General features: G+C 57.7%; 1 protein-coding gene and 1 pseudogene across 1 annotated transcript; both read right to left on the bottom strand.

The window, feature by feature from the left end:
• Positions 1-999: 999 nt before the first annotated feature.
• PRR36 (proline rich 36) lies at positions 1,000-6,554 on the bottom strand. The gene is given in 7 exon segments (XM_033195462.1): positions 1,000-1,841; positions 2,012-2,611; positions 2,614-4,890; positions 4,980-5,092; positions 5,328-5,430; positions 5,550-5,824; positions 6,408-6,554. Coding segments are annotated over 6 exon segments (3,873 nt in total). The 5' UTR covers positions 5,818-5,824; positions 6,408-6,554; the 3' UTR covers positions 1,000-1,329.
• Positions 6,555-15,599: 9,045 nt separating this feature from the next.
• On the bottom strand, positions 15,600-15,723 carry LOC117077131 (annotated as a pseudogene).
• Between the last annotated feature and the right edge of the window lie 1,330 nt (positions 15,724-17,053).

Here is a 17,053-nt window from a genome sequence, read left to right as displayed (position 1 = left end):
TCTTCTTAACCAGCTGGGGATGTTGCCATCCTTCTTGGTGCCATGCAGGAGCCCCGGGGGAGGAAAGGCCTAGCGGGGGAGCTCTCTGCAGAGGCACCTGGGAACAGGGAGAAACTGGCTAGGGCTGAGGGGCTCCAGGGTCAAGGTGACTGAGCTAGGGGTCAGGGTTAGGGTTAGTTGGGGGAGGAAGAGCAGGAAACTCTGATTGGAGGGGGCCTGTGAAGATGTTTGGGATCTGATAAGGACGCCTGACGAAGGGCAAGGATGCCGTGGGGGTGGGATGCACCAAGTGGCACTTCGAGGACACTTGGAGACAGGGTGCAGTGTGAGGACTCCATCTCCCACCCAGCCCTGGGAGAGGCCACTTCTTCCTGCAATCCCCTACTGGGGCAGTTGGCCCGAGACCCTATACTAGCCGAAGGGCCATGGGAAGGGGTCCCCCATCCTTGCCTCAGTACCCTCTAATCTTCCCACCTGTTCCCTAGAAGTGCCAGTTCCCCACATCGAGTTTGAAAAGTGGGCCAGACCAGGCACGGTGGCTCACGCCTGTAATCCCAGCACTTTGGGAGGCTGAGGAGGGCAGATCACCTGAGGTGAAGCAGAAGAAGAAAAAGAATCGAATCGAATCGAATCGAAAAGAGTGTTCCAGTCGCTCCTTCACCTCGGCCACGCACTGGCTCATCCACTAGGGCGCACAGCCCCAGCCAGGCCCCTCCTGCGCCGAACGTTTCCACCAGAAGTCGGACACCAAGAGGCCAAAATTCACACACTTGGATGGGTGGGCGGCACCAGATGGCCGGGACTCGGCAGGGCCCCGCCCTAGCCCCTCCTGGCCTGCCCCTTATCTCCCAGAAAAGGAAAACCCTACTTAATCCAGAGCTCCAACCGGTTCGCGCACAGCCGCCAGCAAGACCTATCTGGCCTGGCCCCCCGCGCCGCTCAGCCCGCTGGAAGCCCCCAGCCCCGGCCCTCTCGGTGACAGCGAAGGTGTGCAGGCCTCAGTGTCCCAGTTTTATTGCAAACTCAGGCTGTGCGGGGTGGGCAATACACTGGACACGGGGCGGGGCTCGGGGAAATGGAACGTGTCCTAGGCCAAAGGGGCGGAGCTCGAAGGGCGGGCCTAGTCAAAGCTGTGGGTAGGTCCCAAGCCTCCGAGGCCAAAGGCAGGGGTGGAGCCTGGGCCGAAAGGCTCAGGCTCAAGGGAGCTAAGACCAATCCACCCAGCGGTGCTCCAGGGCAGTGGAGGCGGGGTCTAAAACAAACAGGCATACCCAGAGGGGCGGATCCTAAGGCAGGAGTGGGGTGTAGCAGGCGGGGCTGTGGTCTGGCTCAGTGGAAGGTCTCCACCTCCACCACGGTCCAGTCACCCTGCGGAGAGGCCACGTCGTCCGGAGAGAAGCTGGTGACCGAGGTGATGCTGGCACGGGACTCGTCCAGGGGAGACAGTAGTTCGGCCCAGCGGCCGAGTTCGGCGTCGCTGAGTGCAGCCCGGGCGCCCCCTGTGACGCCACCACCCTCGGCGCCTCCTGGGCCCCCGCCGCTGCCGCCCGCGGCACCCTCGGCAGCTGCCAGCAGCAGCGTCCGGCTTAGCAGGTGCTGCACGACGCTAGCCTGCAGCGCCCCCAGTGGCAGCTCGCCCAGGCGCGCCTGCTTTGGGCTCCGCGAGGACGCCCCAGCCCCGGCCCCAGCCACCGCCTTCCCACCGCTCGCGCCGGAAGTGGGCCCCGGATCCAGTGCGCCTGGGGCTGGGGTCGCCGACTCGGGCCCTTCAGTCTCGTAGATGGTGCACAGACCGTCAGCAGAGCCGGGTCCGCCAGCGGGAGGCCACGGCAGTTGCGCACCTGCGGGTAGAGACGCCAGGTGGGCGGTGGGGGTGATAAGACCTGCCCCTGCCTCAAGGTCCCGCCCCCTTGTCTAAGTTCCGCCCCGGACCCAGCTGTCCCGCCCCCGAGCTGGGAAGCCTCGCCTCCGACCCCGCCCACAGCCAGGCCCGGTCTGGGGTGCCCCTTACCTGGGGCTCCGCGGAAGGCAAGCGGCGGAGCGGGGCCTCGACTCCAGGCAGCCGGGTGGCAAGCGGCGAGCTCTGCGTCGGGGGGCGGGGAGGCTGCGGCGCCGCCCTCGGGCCCACTGTCGTAGCCACGCAGCTCCTCTGGCGTGCTCGTGGCGCTGCTGCTGTGGCCGGCCAGGTCCGGCCCGCTTAGCGTGCTGGACGGGCTGCGCGAGGGCGGCGGCGGCGGGCCGGGGGCCAACGCCAGGGTCAGCCGTGGGCCCGAGACGGAGGTATCCGGACCCGGGGTCGGGGGGCGGCGTGGGGCCTGCAGAGTGGGTGAGGCAGGGGGAGAGGGAGGAACCTGCAGAAGGGGCGCTGCCAGAACAGGTGGGGCCTGTGGAGGAGGCGTGGCTAAAGGAGACATTGGGGGTGAGAAAGGGGCCTGCCCAGGGAGTGAGGCAGGCGGAGAGGGAGGGGCCTGCAGAGGAGGTGTGGCCAGAGCAGGTGGGGCCTGTGGAGGGGGCTTGGCCAAAGGAGACATTGGGGGTGAGGCAGGGGGAGAGGGCAGGACCTGCAGAGGAGGAGCGGCCAGAGGGGGTGGAGTCTGTGGAGGGGGCGTGGTGAAGAAGACATTGGGGGAGAGGCAGGGGGAGAGGGTGGGACCTGCAGAGGAGGTGCAGCTAGAGAGGGTGGGGCCTGTGGAGAGGGCGTGGCTGAAGGAGACACTGTGGGTGAGGCAGAGGGAGAGAAAAGGGCCTGCCCTAGGGGTGAGGGAGGGGGAGAGGAAGGGGCCTGCAGAAGGTACACTGCCATAGCAGTTGGGGCCTGTGGAAAGGGTGTGGCCAAGGGAGACAGAGGGGGTGAGGCAGGTGGAGAGGGAGGGGCCTGCAGTGGAGGCAAGGCCAGGGCAGGTGGGGCCTGCGGAGGGGGCGTGGCCAAAGGAGGCAGAGTGGGAGAGGGCAGACCCTGCAAAGGGGGTGAGGCCAGAGCAGGTGGGGCCTGTGGAGGAGGCGTGGCTATGGAGGAGGGGGTCTCCAGAGGGGGCGCGATCAATGGCGAAGGTGGTGCTTGCAGAGGGCTTGGGGCTGGACAAGGTGGAGTCTCCAGATGGGATGTGGTCAGGGAACCAGAAGCTGTCTGCAGAGGGGGTGGGGCTAGAGAAGGTGGGCTCTCCAGAGGGGGTGTGGTCAGGGAAGCAGGAGGTGTCTGCAGAGAGGGCGGGACTAGGGAAGACTGGGTCTCCAGAGGGGGCATGGTCAGGGAAGAGGGAGGTGCCTGAGGAGAGTAGGAGGCCAGAGAAGATGGAGCCTGCAGAGGGGGTGTGGTCAGGGGTGAGTTTAGGGGTGAGACAGCAGGAGAGAGAGAAGTCTGCAGAGGGGGTGAGGCAGCAAGGGAAAGAGGGGCCTGCAGAGGGGGTGAATCAGGGGGAGTAGAGGAAGGTCGAGAAGGCGAGGTCAAAGAAGGTTGGGTTTGCCTAGGGGACACTGTCAGAAAAGAATGTGTGGCCTGCAGAGGGGGTGAGCCCAAAGAAGTTGTGGCCTGCAGAGAGGACGAAGCCCGAGGAGAGGGAGGTGCCTGCAGAGACGGTGAGGTCAGAGAATGTGGGACCTGTATTGGGGGAATGGTCTGGAGAGAGGGCGGGTCCTGCATAGGGGGCGTAGTCATAGAAGGTGGGGCCGGTGAGTGGGGCGGGGCCAGGGGTGGGGGCGGGGCCTGCAGAGGCGAGGCCAAAAGAGAGGGAGAAACTAGAGGACGATCCTGCAGAGAGATTGTGGTCAAAGGAGAGGGAGAGGCCTGCAGAGGCAATGTGGCCAGAAGAGGAGGGTCCTGTGGAGGAAGAGTGGCCAGAGTGTGGGGCGTGGCCTGGGGAGGGGGCGGAGACGGGGAAGGACTGGCCTGCGGAGGGGGCGTGGTCAGAGCAGAAAGGCCTGGCTGAAGGAGTGTGGCGAGGGGAGAAGCCGGATTCCCAAGAGATGTTGCCGGAGAAACAGGGCCTTGTAGAGGAGACATGGCTGACAGAGGAGGTGTGGCCAAGGGAGAGAGGAGAGTCGGAAGAGAGGGCAACGCTGGATTAGCTTGGGTGGGGGGCATACTCTGCAGAGGGGATGAAACTGATGGAGAGACTGAAGCCACAAAAGCGGCTATGGCCGGGGAAGAGACGCCTGCTTCTGGAAAGGATGTAATCACCTGTGTGGGTGGAACTTGCGAGGGGGGCGTGGCTGGTGGAGAGGGGAGGGTCTGCAGAGAGGGAGGAGCAGAGGGAGAAGGAGGGGCTAGAGGAAGGGGTGTGGCCAACTGACAGGTAAGGCTCGGCGAGTGGGGCGTGGCCGGCAGGGTGGGCGGGGCCTGACTTTGCAGTGCGGCGGGCAGAGGGGGCGTGACCGGTGGAGAGGGCGGGAGCGTGGCTGGCAGGGGAGTGGCTGCGTTGTAGGGAGGCGGTACGGGTCTTGCCTTGGTACCCGGTGGAGAGGGTGTGGCCAAAGGAGAAGAAAGCGGGCCTAGTGCTGGGGCTGCGTCTTTCCTTAGGGGTGTGACCTGCGGGGGGCGCAGAGCCTGCAGCCCTTTCGGTTTGGGCTGCGAGGGATGCGCAGGAGCCCTGGGTGTTCCGCGGGTTGAGGGCCCAGAACGGGCTGGGGAGGAGAGAGGGGTGGCGCTGGAGCTCAGGGGACGCGAGGCCGGCCTCTGGAGACCCCCACCGGCGCTGGGCCGCCTCCTGGCAGCCGGGCTTGGCTCGGTGGTACTGTGCTCCGAGGCGCTGCTCACTGATTTCCGAGGGCCCTCTGTCGCTGGCCGTGGCCGGGCACTCGGAGCTGGCCGGGGGAGCCCCCCCTCGGTGCCCGCAGCCCGGGACCGGCGGGCCATGGCCGGGGAGGGGGTTCCTGGGGTAGGCCCGGAAGTGTCTGGAGAAAAAGTAGGCCAAGGGTCACCGATACCTCTGAGGCGGTCCCCCTCGCTGCCCAGGAACCCCACTCTTCTCCAGGTCACATACCTCTCCGTGCGCCGGCGCCGAGGGCACTCCTCTTGGGAGCCTCTGTAGCTTTTCCTCTGGCTACAGTTTCCTCCGCTGGGATCCGGAGTCCCTTTTGGCCAAGAGGGCCTGGCCTGGAGACAGAAGGGGCCACGCTCAGGCCTAGGTCCTTGTTTGGCTTCCCAAGCCTCTATTTTCCCATCTGTGAAATGGGCATGCGCCCTCTCTGAGGACCAATAATGGCTTTCACCCAATTTGTGTCCAGTGACCTGCAAGTGCTCCCGCGCCCCAACTCGTGTAAAATAAAAGGTTCCAGACTCTGTGACGCCAACCCTGGCTGAGGGGACTGGGGGAGAGGGAGCAGGTTACCTAGTGGTCCCGCTGTCACGCCCTGGGCTAGAAACAGGGCCTGGGCTGGTCTTCTTGGCAGGCGGAGCTCTCTCCCCTCTCCCGGAGGCTGGGGCCCTGGAAGCTGCGGGGAGAAGGCCGAGTCACAGGTGCCCCGGAGAGGTGGTGGTGGAGGGGAGACGGAACAGGTATTGGAAGTGGGAGGGAAGATCCGGTCGGAGCTGAGGAAGGAGGCTGGGGTACCTAGGTTTCGGGAACTTGTCCCAGCACTCCGCGTTGGTCCCGCTCGGGGCGCAGACTCGGGAAGAGTGGTCCCGCCGATGCCCCCGGCTCGCTCTGCCAGAGGTTTTCGCCCCACAGCTCCCGCAGCTCCCAGAACTCGGAGGGCTGCGGGAGTTACTGGGGGAGGGGGTCGAGGAGAGCCTGGGGGCCTGGGAGTCAGAAGTCCAGGAGGGCGAGCAGCCGGCGTCCGCGCGGTGGCCCCTGCCTTCGCCTTGTCTCTCTTGTCCATCTTGCACCTGAAGAGACAAACTGGTCCGCCTCCCAGGTTCTGGACACCTACGTCGCCTCCAGAGACCTGGACCCGGGTACCTCACTGCCCTTTCGCAGCAGCATCGCCACCCATGTACACTCAAACCTCGGCCTCGGCTTCCATCCGCTCGGCTCCCACACACCTACACCCACTCGCCAGCCCCACTGCTCCTTGCTGTCCCCATGTCCCACCCCCCACCGCTTTTCCCCAAAGCGAAGAGGCCCTGCCTGCCCCAGCCCGCCGCCTCCCCCGCCTCAGCTCCAATTCAGGACCGATCTGCACACCCCTACCCCTCTCCCCCTCAGGGACTCAGACCGCCAGCCTCCAGAGTAGGGGACTGCCACGGGCTCCTGATGTGGGGGACCGGAGCGCACGCCCAGGTCTCCCCGCCAGCCCCCAGCGGCCTCCCCCAGCCTCCTCCAGGGATGCTTGCACCTGCTGGGAGGCAGAGCGGCCCCGCTGCCCGCGAACGGGCTCCGGGAGACAAAGAGCCGCGTCCCGGGCCCGACCCCTCCCCCAGCCAGGCCTGGCCCGCGCCCAGCCTCTCCACCTGCTCGCGTTGCACTCACCTCCGCCTCCGGCCTCCGGCCGCTCCTCGCAGGGTCGCCTGGGGTGGGGCCCGGGCAGGAGCGACGCGGTGGCCGCCAGCGGCGAGGAGGCGAGGGGAGGGGGCTCGGCTGCGGCGCCGGGGGAGCCGAGCCTGTCCCGCCCCTCGGCCGCGGGCGGGAGAGCCGGGGGCGCGCGCTCGATCCGGACCCGGGAGCGCGGCCGGCGGAAGCGCGCCGAGGGGGATGGGGGAGAAGGGCGCGTTGGGGAGACGGGTGGCTTTTCCACGGTCCGGGGGAAGCCTGTTTCCCCAGTTGCGCCTGAGGAACCCAGAGAGTCAACGGTTGGGACTGGGGGAGCAAATCCCTGGGGTCCTCCACTGTCCTCCCCAACACATACACCTGCCCCGACCCCCACCACAACCACCTGGCGACCAAGGACCGCCTGGACGGGGATAGGCTGGGCCCTGGCAACCAGGAGGCGGGACCACCGCGCCTCTGGCCCACACACCAATCCGGCCGCTCGGTAGCCCTGGCACTTTCCAGTCCTTCGCATCTGCGAAAGCTAGGCCGCCCAGGGTCTCTGGGGGGCAGCCGCCCACCCACTCATACCCGAAGGTGTTCCCGAGACGCCAGGAAACCCCTTATCTAGTTTCCTGGGGTCGGAGAACTGCTAAGAGAATGCCGCCCGGTGAATTTCAGGGATGCAAGGTAGACCCCAGATTTGCTGGGAGAGAGAAAGAAAGAAAGGAGGAGTAGGAGGGAGACAGGAGACACAGAATATCTGCAGGGTATTCTGTGAGAGGTGACCCAGCCATCTGCAGGGCAGAGCACGCCCACCCTCCACACCCTTCCAGCTAACAGGAAGTCAAGGCAGCAGAGGCTTCCTGGCAAAGCTGGGCTTCCAGGACACTAGGTTATGTCGACCTGGGAGGTGTCAAAACAAGTGCATAAGGCCTGGCGCGGTGGCTCACACCTGTAATCCCACCGCTTTGGGAGGCTGAGGGGGGCAGATTACTTGAGCTCAGGAGTTCGAGACCAGCCTGGCCAACATGGTGAAACCCTATCTCTACCAAAAAATACAAAAATTAGCTGGGCGTCCTGGCGAGCACCTATAATCCCAGCTACTCGAGAGGCTGAGGCAGGAGAATGGCTTGAACCTGGGAGGCAGAGGTTACGGTGAGCTGAGATTGCGCCACTGCACTCCAGCCTGGGTGACAGAGTGAGACTCTGTCTCAAAAACAAAAACAAACAAACAAAAAAGACAAAAACACAAGTTCATGAAGGACACAGAAGATCCTGTACAAGGGTCCCAGCCCAGCTGGAGCAAGTGGGAGATGTCCTGTTGGTGACTTAAGCCAGAGCAGGGGCCTCGGTGGAGAGCTGAGCTCCAGGACTGTCGCATGAAGAGGGTGGGAGCCTGACGGTGGAAATGGCCATTCCTCAGCTCCCTCTCCTTATAAGAAGAGTCTGGCCTTGTCACCTCTGTCGGCCATGTCCCCTCCTCATCCGGCCTCCATGAGCTTTCCGCCTGGATGTCTCATCCCTCCAGACTCACAGCCACTTTTTACCCCCTTCCAAGAAACCAGCGTCCTCTGCCCAACACCAACCCCATTGCAAACTCCATATGCACAGTTCACTCCCTCCTGGAAATCAGGAGGCCTCCATGCACAGGAAACCGATAATGCGACTTGGCATCGAGTGAACTGGGGTGGGGGAGTGGGGACGTTGGGCCCATTTGAGGTTGCAGAAGTGGAAGGCAGAGAAAAATGGCAGAGCTGAATGCCATGCTTTGGCCTCCCGATTGGATCATTCTAGGCCTTATCTTCTCCCTCAGTCTACCAATGATCACCCGTGTGAACTCCTTGTGGCATGACACCAGCCTGGTTCCCTGTCTACCCACCCACACCCAGTGCCTCCTTCCAAATCACATCCACCTATGCAGATCCCTGCCCTCCTATTTATTTATTTTTGAGACAGGATCTCACTCTGTCACCCAGGCTGGAGTGCAGTGGCATGATCATCACAGCTTCACAGCTCACTGCAGCCTCGACCTTCCAGGTTCCAGTGATCCTCCCACCTCAGCCTCCCAAGTGGCTGGGACTATCAGCCGAGGTGGGTGGATCATTTGAAGACAAGAGTTAGAGACCAGCCTAGCCAATACAGTGAAACTTTGTCTCAATTAAAAATACAAAAAATTAGCTGGGTGTGGTGGCACATGCCTATAGTCCCAGCTACTCAGGAGACTGAGGCACAAGAATCACTTGAACCCAGGAGGCGGAAGCTGCAGTGAGCCAAGATCATGCCACTGCACTCCAGCCTGCACAACAGAGTGAGACTCCTTCTCAAAACCAAAACAAAACAGTCTGGGCACGGTGGCTCACGCCTGTAATCCTAGCTCTTTGGGAGGCCGAGGTGGGCAGATCACGAGGTCAGGAGTTCAAGACCAGCCTGGCCAATATGGTGAAACCCCATCTCTACTAAAAATACAAAAATTATCCGGGCATGGTGGCACACACCTGTAGTCCCAGCCACTATGGAGGCTGAGGAAGAAGAATTGCTTGAACCTGGGAGGCAGAGGTTTCAGTGAGCTGAGATTATGCCACTGTACTCCAGCCTGGGTGACAGAGAGAGACTCCGTCTAAAAATAAAATAAAATACATACACACACACACACAAAAACCCAGATCACCTGAGGTCAGGAGTTCGAGACCAGCCTGGCCAACATGGAAAAAACCCGTCTCTACTAAAAATACACAAATTAGCCAGCCATGGTGGCATGCACCTGTAATCCCAGCTATTCGGGAGGCTGAGGCAGGAGAATCACTTGAACCTGGGAGGCGGAGGTTGCAGTGAGCCGAGAGCGTGCCGTTGCCCTCCAGCCTGGGAGACTGAGCAAGACTCTGTCTCAAAAACAAACAAACAAACAACAACAAAAAATAAAACAAGTAGCTGGGACTAAAGGCTACCCCACCATATCAGGCTAATTTTAAAATTTTTTGTAGAAACAGGGTCTTGCTATGTTACCCAGGCTGGTCTCGACCTCCTGGGCTCAAGTGACGCTCCCACCTCAGCCTCCCAAAGTGCCGGGATTACAGGCAGGAGCCACCTCACCCAGCCTCTCCTGCCTTCTGACTATGATGCAAGGGTTTCTCCAGGGTACATGAAACCCACCCTGTAATTAATTGGGATCTGGACTCTGCCCTCTTATAAAAACACTCCCAAAACCTCCATCAACAGAGGGATGAGTAACATGAATCAAAGTGTCCCCTACAACGGAATGGAACTTGGCAATAGAAAGGAATAGACTACTGCTACTCTCAAAACAGGGACTAATCTCAAAAGCACGCCAAACAAAAGAAGCCACAAAAAGCACTCACTGTATGATTCCATTTATAGAACATTCTAGAAAATGCGAGCTCATCTGTAGTGACAGACAGCACATCAGTGGTTGCTTGGAACCGGTGGGGGAGGGACATTGAATGAACTATCCAGTGTAGCCACTCTTAGGCTTGTGACTCTCAGGTGAGGACCAGGCAACTATAGTCCCCACTACTGGGGAGGCTAAGACAGGAGGAACCCCTGGAGCTCAGGAGTTTGAGGCCAGCCAGGGAAATATAAGGAGACCGCATCTCTAAAAGAAAAATAAATAAATCACAAATATGTGTGCATGTGTATGTGTGTGTGTGTGTGTGTGTGTGTGTATTTTTTCTTTTTTTTTTTTTTTTGAGACAGAGTCTCACTCTGTCACCCAGGCTGGAGTGCAATGGTGTGATCTTGGCTCACTGCAACCTCCACCTCCCGAGTTCAAGCAATTCTTCCGCCTCAGCCTCCCGAGTAGCTGGGATTACAGGCATGCGCCACCACGCCTGGCTAATTATGTATTTTTTGGTAGAGATAGGGTTTCTCCATGTTGGCCAGACTGGTCTCGAACTCCTGACATCAGGTGATCCACCCACCTCAGCCTCCCAAAGTGCTGGGATTACAGGCGTAAGCCACTGCACCTGGCCATATATATATATATCTCCTGACCTTGTGATCCGCCCATCTCGGCCTCCCAAAGTGCCGGGATTATAGGTTTGAGCCACCGCGCCTGGCCGAAAGGCAGAAGATTCTGATGCATGCTGTGACATAGATGAACTGTGAGGATATCATGCTCAGGGAAATAAGCCAGACATAAAAGGACAAATCCTGTGTGATTCCACTTTTAGGAGGTCCCTAGAGGAGTCAGATTCATGGGAGAGAGAAAGTAGAATGGTGGGTGCCAGGGGCTACGGGAGGGAGGTGGGGAGTTAGTGTTTCATGGGGACAGAGTTTCAATTTGAGAAGATAAGAAAGTTCGGCCAGGCAGGCGGATCACAAGGTCAGGAGATCGAGACCATCCTGGCTAAAACGGTGAAACCCCATCTCTACTAAAAATACGAAAAATTAGCCGGGCGTGGTGGCGGGCGCCTGTAGTCCCAGCTACTCGGGAGGCTGAGGCAGGAAAATGGCGTGAACCCGGGAGGTGGAGCTTGCAGTGAGCCGAGATCGCGCCACTGCACTCCAGCCTGGGTGACAGAGCGAAACTCCGTCTCAAAAAAAAAAAAGAAAGAAAGAAAGTTCGGGAGATGGATGTTGGTGATAGTTGTACAACCATGTGACTATGTTCAATGCCACTGAGCTGCACACTTAAAAATGGTTACAATGGCTGGGCACAGTGGCTCACACCTATAATCCCAGCACTTTGGGAGGCTGAGGCCAGAGGATCGCCTGAGACCAGAAGTTCAAGACCAGCCCGGGCAATATATCGAGACCCCGTCTCTATGAAAAAAATCTAAAAAATAGCTGAGTGCGGTGGCACACACCTGTAGTCCCAGGTACTTGGGAGGCTGAAGTGGGGAGGATCATGTGAGCCCAAGGGTTTGAGGTTACAGTGAGCTATGATGAAACCACTGCACTCCAGTCTGGGTGACAGAGCAAGACCTCATCTCCAAAATTTAAAAAAAGTTAAACTGGTCAATTTTTATTATATTGGACCAATATTTAAATTTTTTTCTTTTTTCCTTTTTTCCTTTTAATTTCAGGAGAAACCTTAAAAGCCAATTGAAAAAATATATCTTGACCGGGCGCGGTGGCTCCCGCCTGTAATCCCAGCACTTTGGGAGGCCGAAGCAGGCGGATCATGAGGTCAGGAGATCAAGACCATGGCGAAACCCCGTCTCTACTAAAAATTCAAAAAAATTAGCCGGGCAAGGTGGCGGGCGCCTGTAGTCCCAGCAACTCGGGAGGCTGAGGCAGGAGAATGGTGGGAACCCCGGAGGCAGAGCTTGCAGTGAGCTGAGATAACACCACTGCACTCCAGCCTGAGTGACAAAGCGAGACTCCGTCTCAAAAAAAAGAAAAAATAAAAGAAAAAGAAAAAATATATCTTCTTTCTTAGAGACAATGCCTCACTCTGTTGCCCAGGCTGGAGTACAGTGGTGCAGTAGTAGCTCACTGTAGCCTCAGCTTCCTGGGCTTAAGCACTTCTCCCACCTCAGCCTCCCAAATAGCTGGAACCACAGGCATGTGCCACTGTACCCGGCTATTTTTCTTTTTTAATTTTTGTAGAGACAGGGTCTCAGGTCTCACTGTTGTCCAGGCTGGTCTCAAACTCTTGGGCTCAAGCGATCCTCCTGCCTCAGCCTCTCAAAGTGCTGGGATTACACGCATGAGCCACCGTGCCTGGCCTCTATATTTTTTTAAGCTAGATATTATCACGTAGTAAGGCTCACACAGTAGCAATGGGGATGTAAAGTGGGCAGCCTTTCTGATAAATAATAGGAAAGGATTGAGTATTGGTGTGCTATGACTCAGCCATCCCACTCAGCATCTATACCTGCGGCAGGTGCATCTATACTTGCAGCGGGTAAATCTATATCTACAGCAGGTATCATACCACCCCGTCCATATCCCTGAGCACTCACAGTCCCTGTGGGCAGGGAAGTCAGAAGTGCCAGAGAGTTAACACCTCTCTACCTCCCTTCTCTGGAGCAGCCGTTAGACAGGGACAGACAGGAGCTGGTGGATAAATACTTCAATTCCTCGATCCTGTAATCCCAGCTACTCAGGAGGCTGAGGCAGGAGAATGGCTTGAACCTGGGAGACGGAGGTTGCAGTGAGCTAACACCACTGCACTCCATCCTGGGCAACAGAGCAAGACTCTGTCTCAAAAAATAAAATAAAAAAGATGCTAGGCCGGGTGCGGTGGCTCACACCTGTAATCCCAGCACTTTGGGAGGCCAAGGCAGGCGGATCACCTGAGGTCAGGAGTTTGAGACCAGCCTGGCCAACATGGTGAAACCCCGTCTCTACTAAAAATGCAAAAATTAGCTGGGTGTGGTGGCATGTGCCTGTAACCCCAGCTAGTCAGGAGGCTGGGAGACTCGCTTGAACACAGTGGAGGTTGCAGTGAGCTAAGATTGCACCACTGCACTCCAGCCTGGGAGACAGAGAGACTCCATCTCTCAAAAAAAAAAAAAAAAAAAAAGCTTATTTCAGCATGTGGTTGCAAACATCCCCAGGGCATAGATCCCCAGAAGCCTCTCAGAAGACAGGAAGCAGGCCAGGCAGGGTGCCTCATGCCTGTAATCCCAGCACTTTGGGAGGCCAACACGGTAGGATCTCTTGAGCCCAGGAGTTTGAGACCAGCCTGGGCAACATAGCAAGACCCTGTCTCTACAGAAAAATAAAATAAATAAATAATTCAGCAGATGTGGTGGTGCATGCCTGTGGATCCAGCTACTTGGGAGGGAGGGTGAAGCCGGAGGATCACCTGAGCCCAGGAGTTCAAGGCTGCAGTGAGCTAGGATCATGCCACTGCATGCCAGCCTGGTCAACAGAGGGAGAAAAAAAAGAATGGAGGAGGAGGAGAACAGGAAGAGGAGGAGAAGGAGAAGGAGGGGAAAAGGGGAGGAGGAGGAGGGGCAAAGAGAAAGGAAAGGAAAGAAAGAAAACAAAGAGAGAAAGAAGAAGGAAGGAAGGAAGGAGGAAAGGAAGGAGAGAGGAGGGGGAGGAGAGGGGGAGGGGAAGGACTGGTGTGGTGGCTCACACCTGTAATCACAACACTTTGGGAGCTTGAGGCAGGAGTTCAATACCAGCCTGGCCAGCATGGCAAAACCCCGTCTCTACTAAAAACACAAAAATTAGCCAGGCACAGTGGTGGGCGCCTGTAATCCCAGCCACTCTGGAGGCTGAGGCAGGAAAACCGCCTGAACCCAGGAGGTGGAGGTTGCAGTGAGCCCAGATCGTGCCATTGCACTCCAGCCATCTCAGAAAAATAAAAGAAAGAAAAAGAAGGCCGGACGCGGTGGCTCACGCCTGTAATCCCAGCACTCTGGGAGGCCGAGACGGGCAGATCACCTGAGGTCAGGAGTTCGAGACCAGCCTGATCAACGTGGAGTAAACTCCGTCTCTGCCAAAAATACAAAATTAGCTGAGTGGTGGTGCATGCCTGTAATCCCAGTTACTCGGGAGGCTGAGGCTGGGAATCGGTTGAACCCGGGAGGCGGAGGTTGCAGTGAGCCGAGATCATGTCACTGCACTCCAGCCTGGGCAACAAGAGCGAAACTCCATCTCAAAAAAAAAAAAAGAAAGAAAGAAAAAGAAGACAGGAAGAGTCACTCCAAAGGAGAGACAACCTTTCTTAAAGGTCCCCTCCTCAAAGAGGTCTTCAAGGAACCCCTCGTCCCTTGCTACCGCTTCACCTTGCTTTGTGATACACACAATACTTGTCACAAACTGGCATTACCTTGTTCTTTCATTTGTCTTTTTTTTGTTTTTAAAAGCCAGGTTCTGAGCTGCCACTCAGGCTGGAGTACAGTGGTGCAATCATGGCTCACTGTAGCCTCCAACTCCTAGGCTCAAGCAATCCTCCTGTCTCAGCCTCTCGAGTAACTGGGACCACAGGTGCACAGTATCACACCCAGCTCACTTTTATTTACTTATTTACTTATTTTTGAGATGGAGTCTTGCTCTGTCACCCAGGCTGGAGTGCAGTGGTACAGTCTCGGCTCACCACAACCTCCACCTCCCGGGTTCAATCGATTCTCCTCCCTCAGCCTCCCGAGTAGCTGGGATTACAGGTGCCTGACTAATTACGCCTGACTAATTCTTCTATCATTTTAAATTATTTTTGGTAGAGATGGGATCTCACCATGTTGCTCAGGCTGATCTCAAACTCCTGGGCTCAAGCAAGCCACCCACCTTGGTTGGTCTCCCAAATTGCTGGGATTAAAGGTGTGAGCCACCCCACCTGTTCTCCTTTATTAGTTTACTTAGTGTATCTCTCTCACCCACTGGGACAGAGGCTCTTGGAGAGTAGGGAGCCTTGCTCGTCTTGTCCTTCAAGGAAGCTACAGGTGCTGACCAGCAACAGGTGCTCTTAAAGCTCTACTAAATCCAAAAGGAAGTTTTGTCTTTGGACTCCCTGTGGCGGTGCCCAGAGGGTCCCTGACTTACAAGTTTCCAATCCTAGAGGTTTCCGGTCTCAGGCTCAGACCTGGTGAATGTCAGGGCTTTTTTTTTTCTTTTGAGACAGAGTTTTGCTCTTGTTCCCCAGGCTGGAGTGCAGTGGTACAATCTCAGCTCACTGCAACCTCCGCCTCCCAGGTTCAAGCAATTCTCCTGCCTCAGGCTCCCAAGTAGCTGGGATTACAGGCTCAAACCACCACACCCAGCTAATGTTTTATATTTTTAGTAGAGATGGGGTTTCACCATGTTGGCCAGGCTGGTCTCGAACTCCTGACCTCAGGTGATCCACCCAAGTCAGCCTCCCAAAGTGCTGGGATTACAAGCGTGAGCCACCGCGCCCGGCCAAGTCAGGGCTTCTTTTACCCTATCAGGGAGAACCCTCCCTCTCCCTCCCTAAGTACAGGTAGGAACATTTCCATGGATGGTTTTGTTTTGTTTTGAGATGGAGTCCCGTTGTGTCGCCCAGGCTGGAGTGCGGTGGTGCAATCTCAGTTCACTGTAACCTCCGCCTCCCAGGCTCAAGTGATTCTCTTGTCTCAGCCTCCCAAGTAGCTGGGATTACAGGCGTGAGCCACCACACCCAGATAATTTTTGTATTTTTAGTAGAGATGGGCTTTCACCATGTCAGCCAGGCTGGTCTCAAACTCCTGACCTCAGGTGATCCACCCCCCTCAGCCTCCCAAAGTGCTGGGATTACAGGTATGAGCCACCGTGCCCAGCCCAAGCCTATAGTACCCAGTTTTCCTAGGTGGTCTCCCATCCACGTACTAACCAGGCCTGACCCTGCTTAGCTTCCGAGATGAGACGAGGATCGGGTGCTTTCAGGGTGGGTGGTATGGCCATAGATATAGCCAAAGTTTTTCAGACTGAGAGCAGATCAAGGTCCAATTCCACAGGTTTCCTCATCTAAAACTCAGCTCAGACCTCCCTAGGTGGGGCGGCCAGGGTGGGGGTGGGGAGGTAGAGAAGCTGGGCCCCCCAGGACTTTGGAGCTTCTTGTCCCCCACCTCCCACCTGGAGGGCAGACCACAGTGTTGGGCAGGGACAGACAGATGGACATCCCCACTCTACTCAACTTCTGTTGATTCAGTCCAGTTCCTGCCTCATGGCCAGAGCCTCCCCTCCCCTGTCCTCTCCTCCCCCAACTCCACTCCCAGCACCTGAAAACTCCAGTCACCTGTGCCTTGGCTGGGCTTTAAGGCCAGGTGACTGTGCCTTGGGGGGGGTTACAGGAAGCCCTTCCACACTTTTTTCTTGGGGGTTTTTTTTTGGAGACAGGGTCCTGCTTGGTGGCCCAGGCTGGAGTGCAGTGGCATGATCATAGCTCGCTGCGGCCTCTCAACTTCCCAGGTTCAGGTGATCCTCCCACCTCAGCCTCCAGAGTAGCTGGGACTACAGGCACACTTCACCACACCTGGCTAATTTTTAAAATTTTGTTTTTGTAGGTTTTAAAACTTTTTGTAGAGATGTGGTACCACTATATTACTCAGGCTGGTTTCAAACTCCTGGGCCCAAGGTATCCTCCTGCCTCAGCCTCCCAAAGTGTTGGGATTACAGGTGTGAGTCACAGAGCCCAGCCTCCACATTTTCTTTTCTTTTTTTATTTGAGATGGAGTCTCACTCTGTTGCCCAGGCTGGAGTACAGTGGTGTTATCTCGGCTCACTGCAAGCTCTGCCTCGCGGGTTCACGCCATTCTCCTGCCTCAGCCTCCCCAGTAGCTGCGACTACAGGCGCCCACCACCACGCCCGGCTAATTTTTTGTATTTTTAGTAGAGACGAGAGTTCACCATGTTAGCCAGGATGGTCTTGATCTCCCGACCTCGTGATCCACCTGCCTCGGCCTCCCAAAGTGCTGGGATTACAGGCGTGAGCCACTGTGCCCGGCTTCGGCCTCCACATTTTCTCGACAGGGTCTGTAAGACCTGGTTCCCAGAAGGGTGGCCCTTTGGGAGTTCCGGGTCTCCAGCTCTCTCAGTTTCCCCAGCTGCCAGGGTCCAGCCAGACTGCAAAGCTGCAAAGTTCTAAGACCCCTACATCTCCCGCCAGCCCCGAGCCCAGCAGTACAAAGCAGCATAGGACCACTCTCTTCCTCCAACCCCGCTAATCGCGCGGCGCCGGGAGTAGGGTCGACCTGGGAGCGCCTGCGACGAGGCGGGGCCGAGTCGTCCGGGGGCGG

Source organism: Trachypithecus francoisi, unplaced genomic scaffold (assembly GCF_009764315.1).
Source record: "Trachypithecus francoisi isolate TF-2019V2 unplaced genomic scaffold, Tfra_2.0 Lachesis_group5, whole genome shotgun sequence".
NCBI classification, from domain to species: Eukaryota; Metazoa; Chordata; class Mammalia; order Primates; family Cercopithecidae; genus Trachypithecus; species Trachypithecus francoisi.
This window is presented reverse-complemented; position numbering and strand designations above follow the sequence as displayed.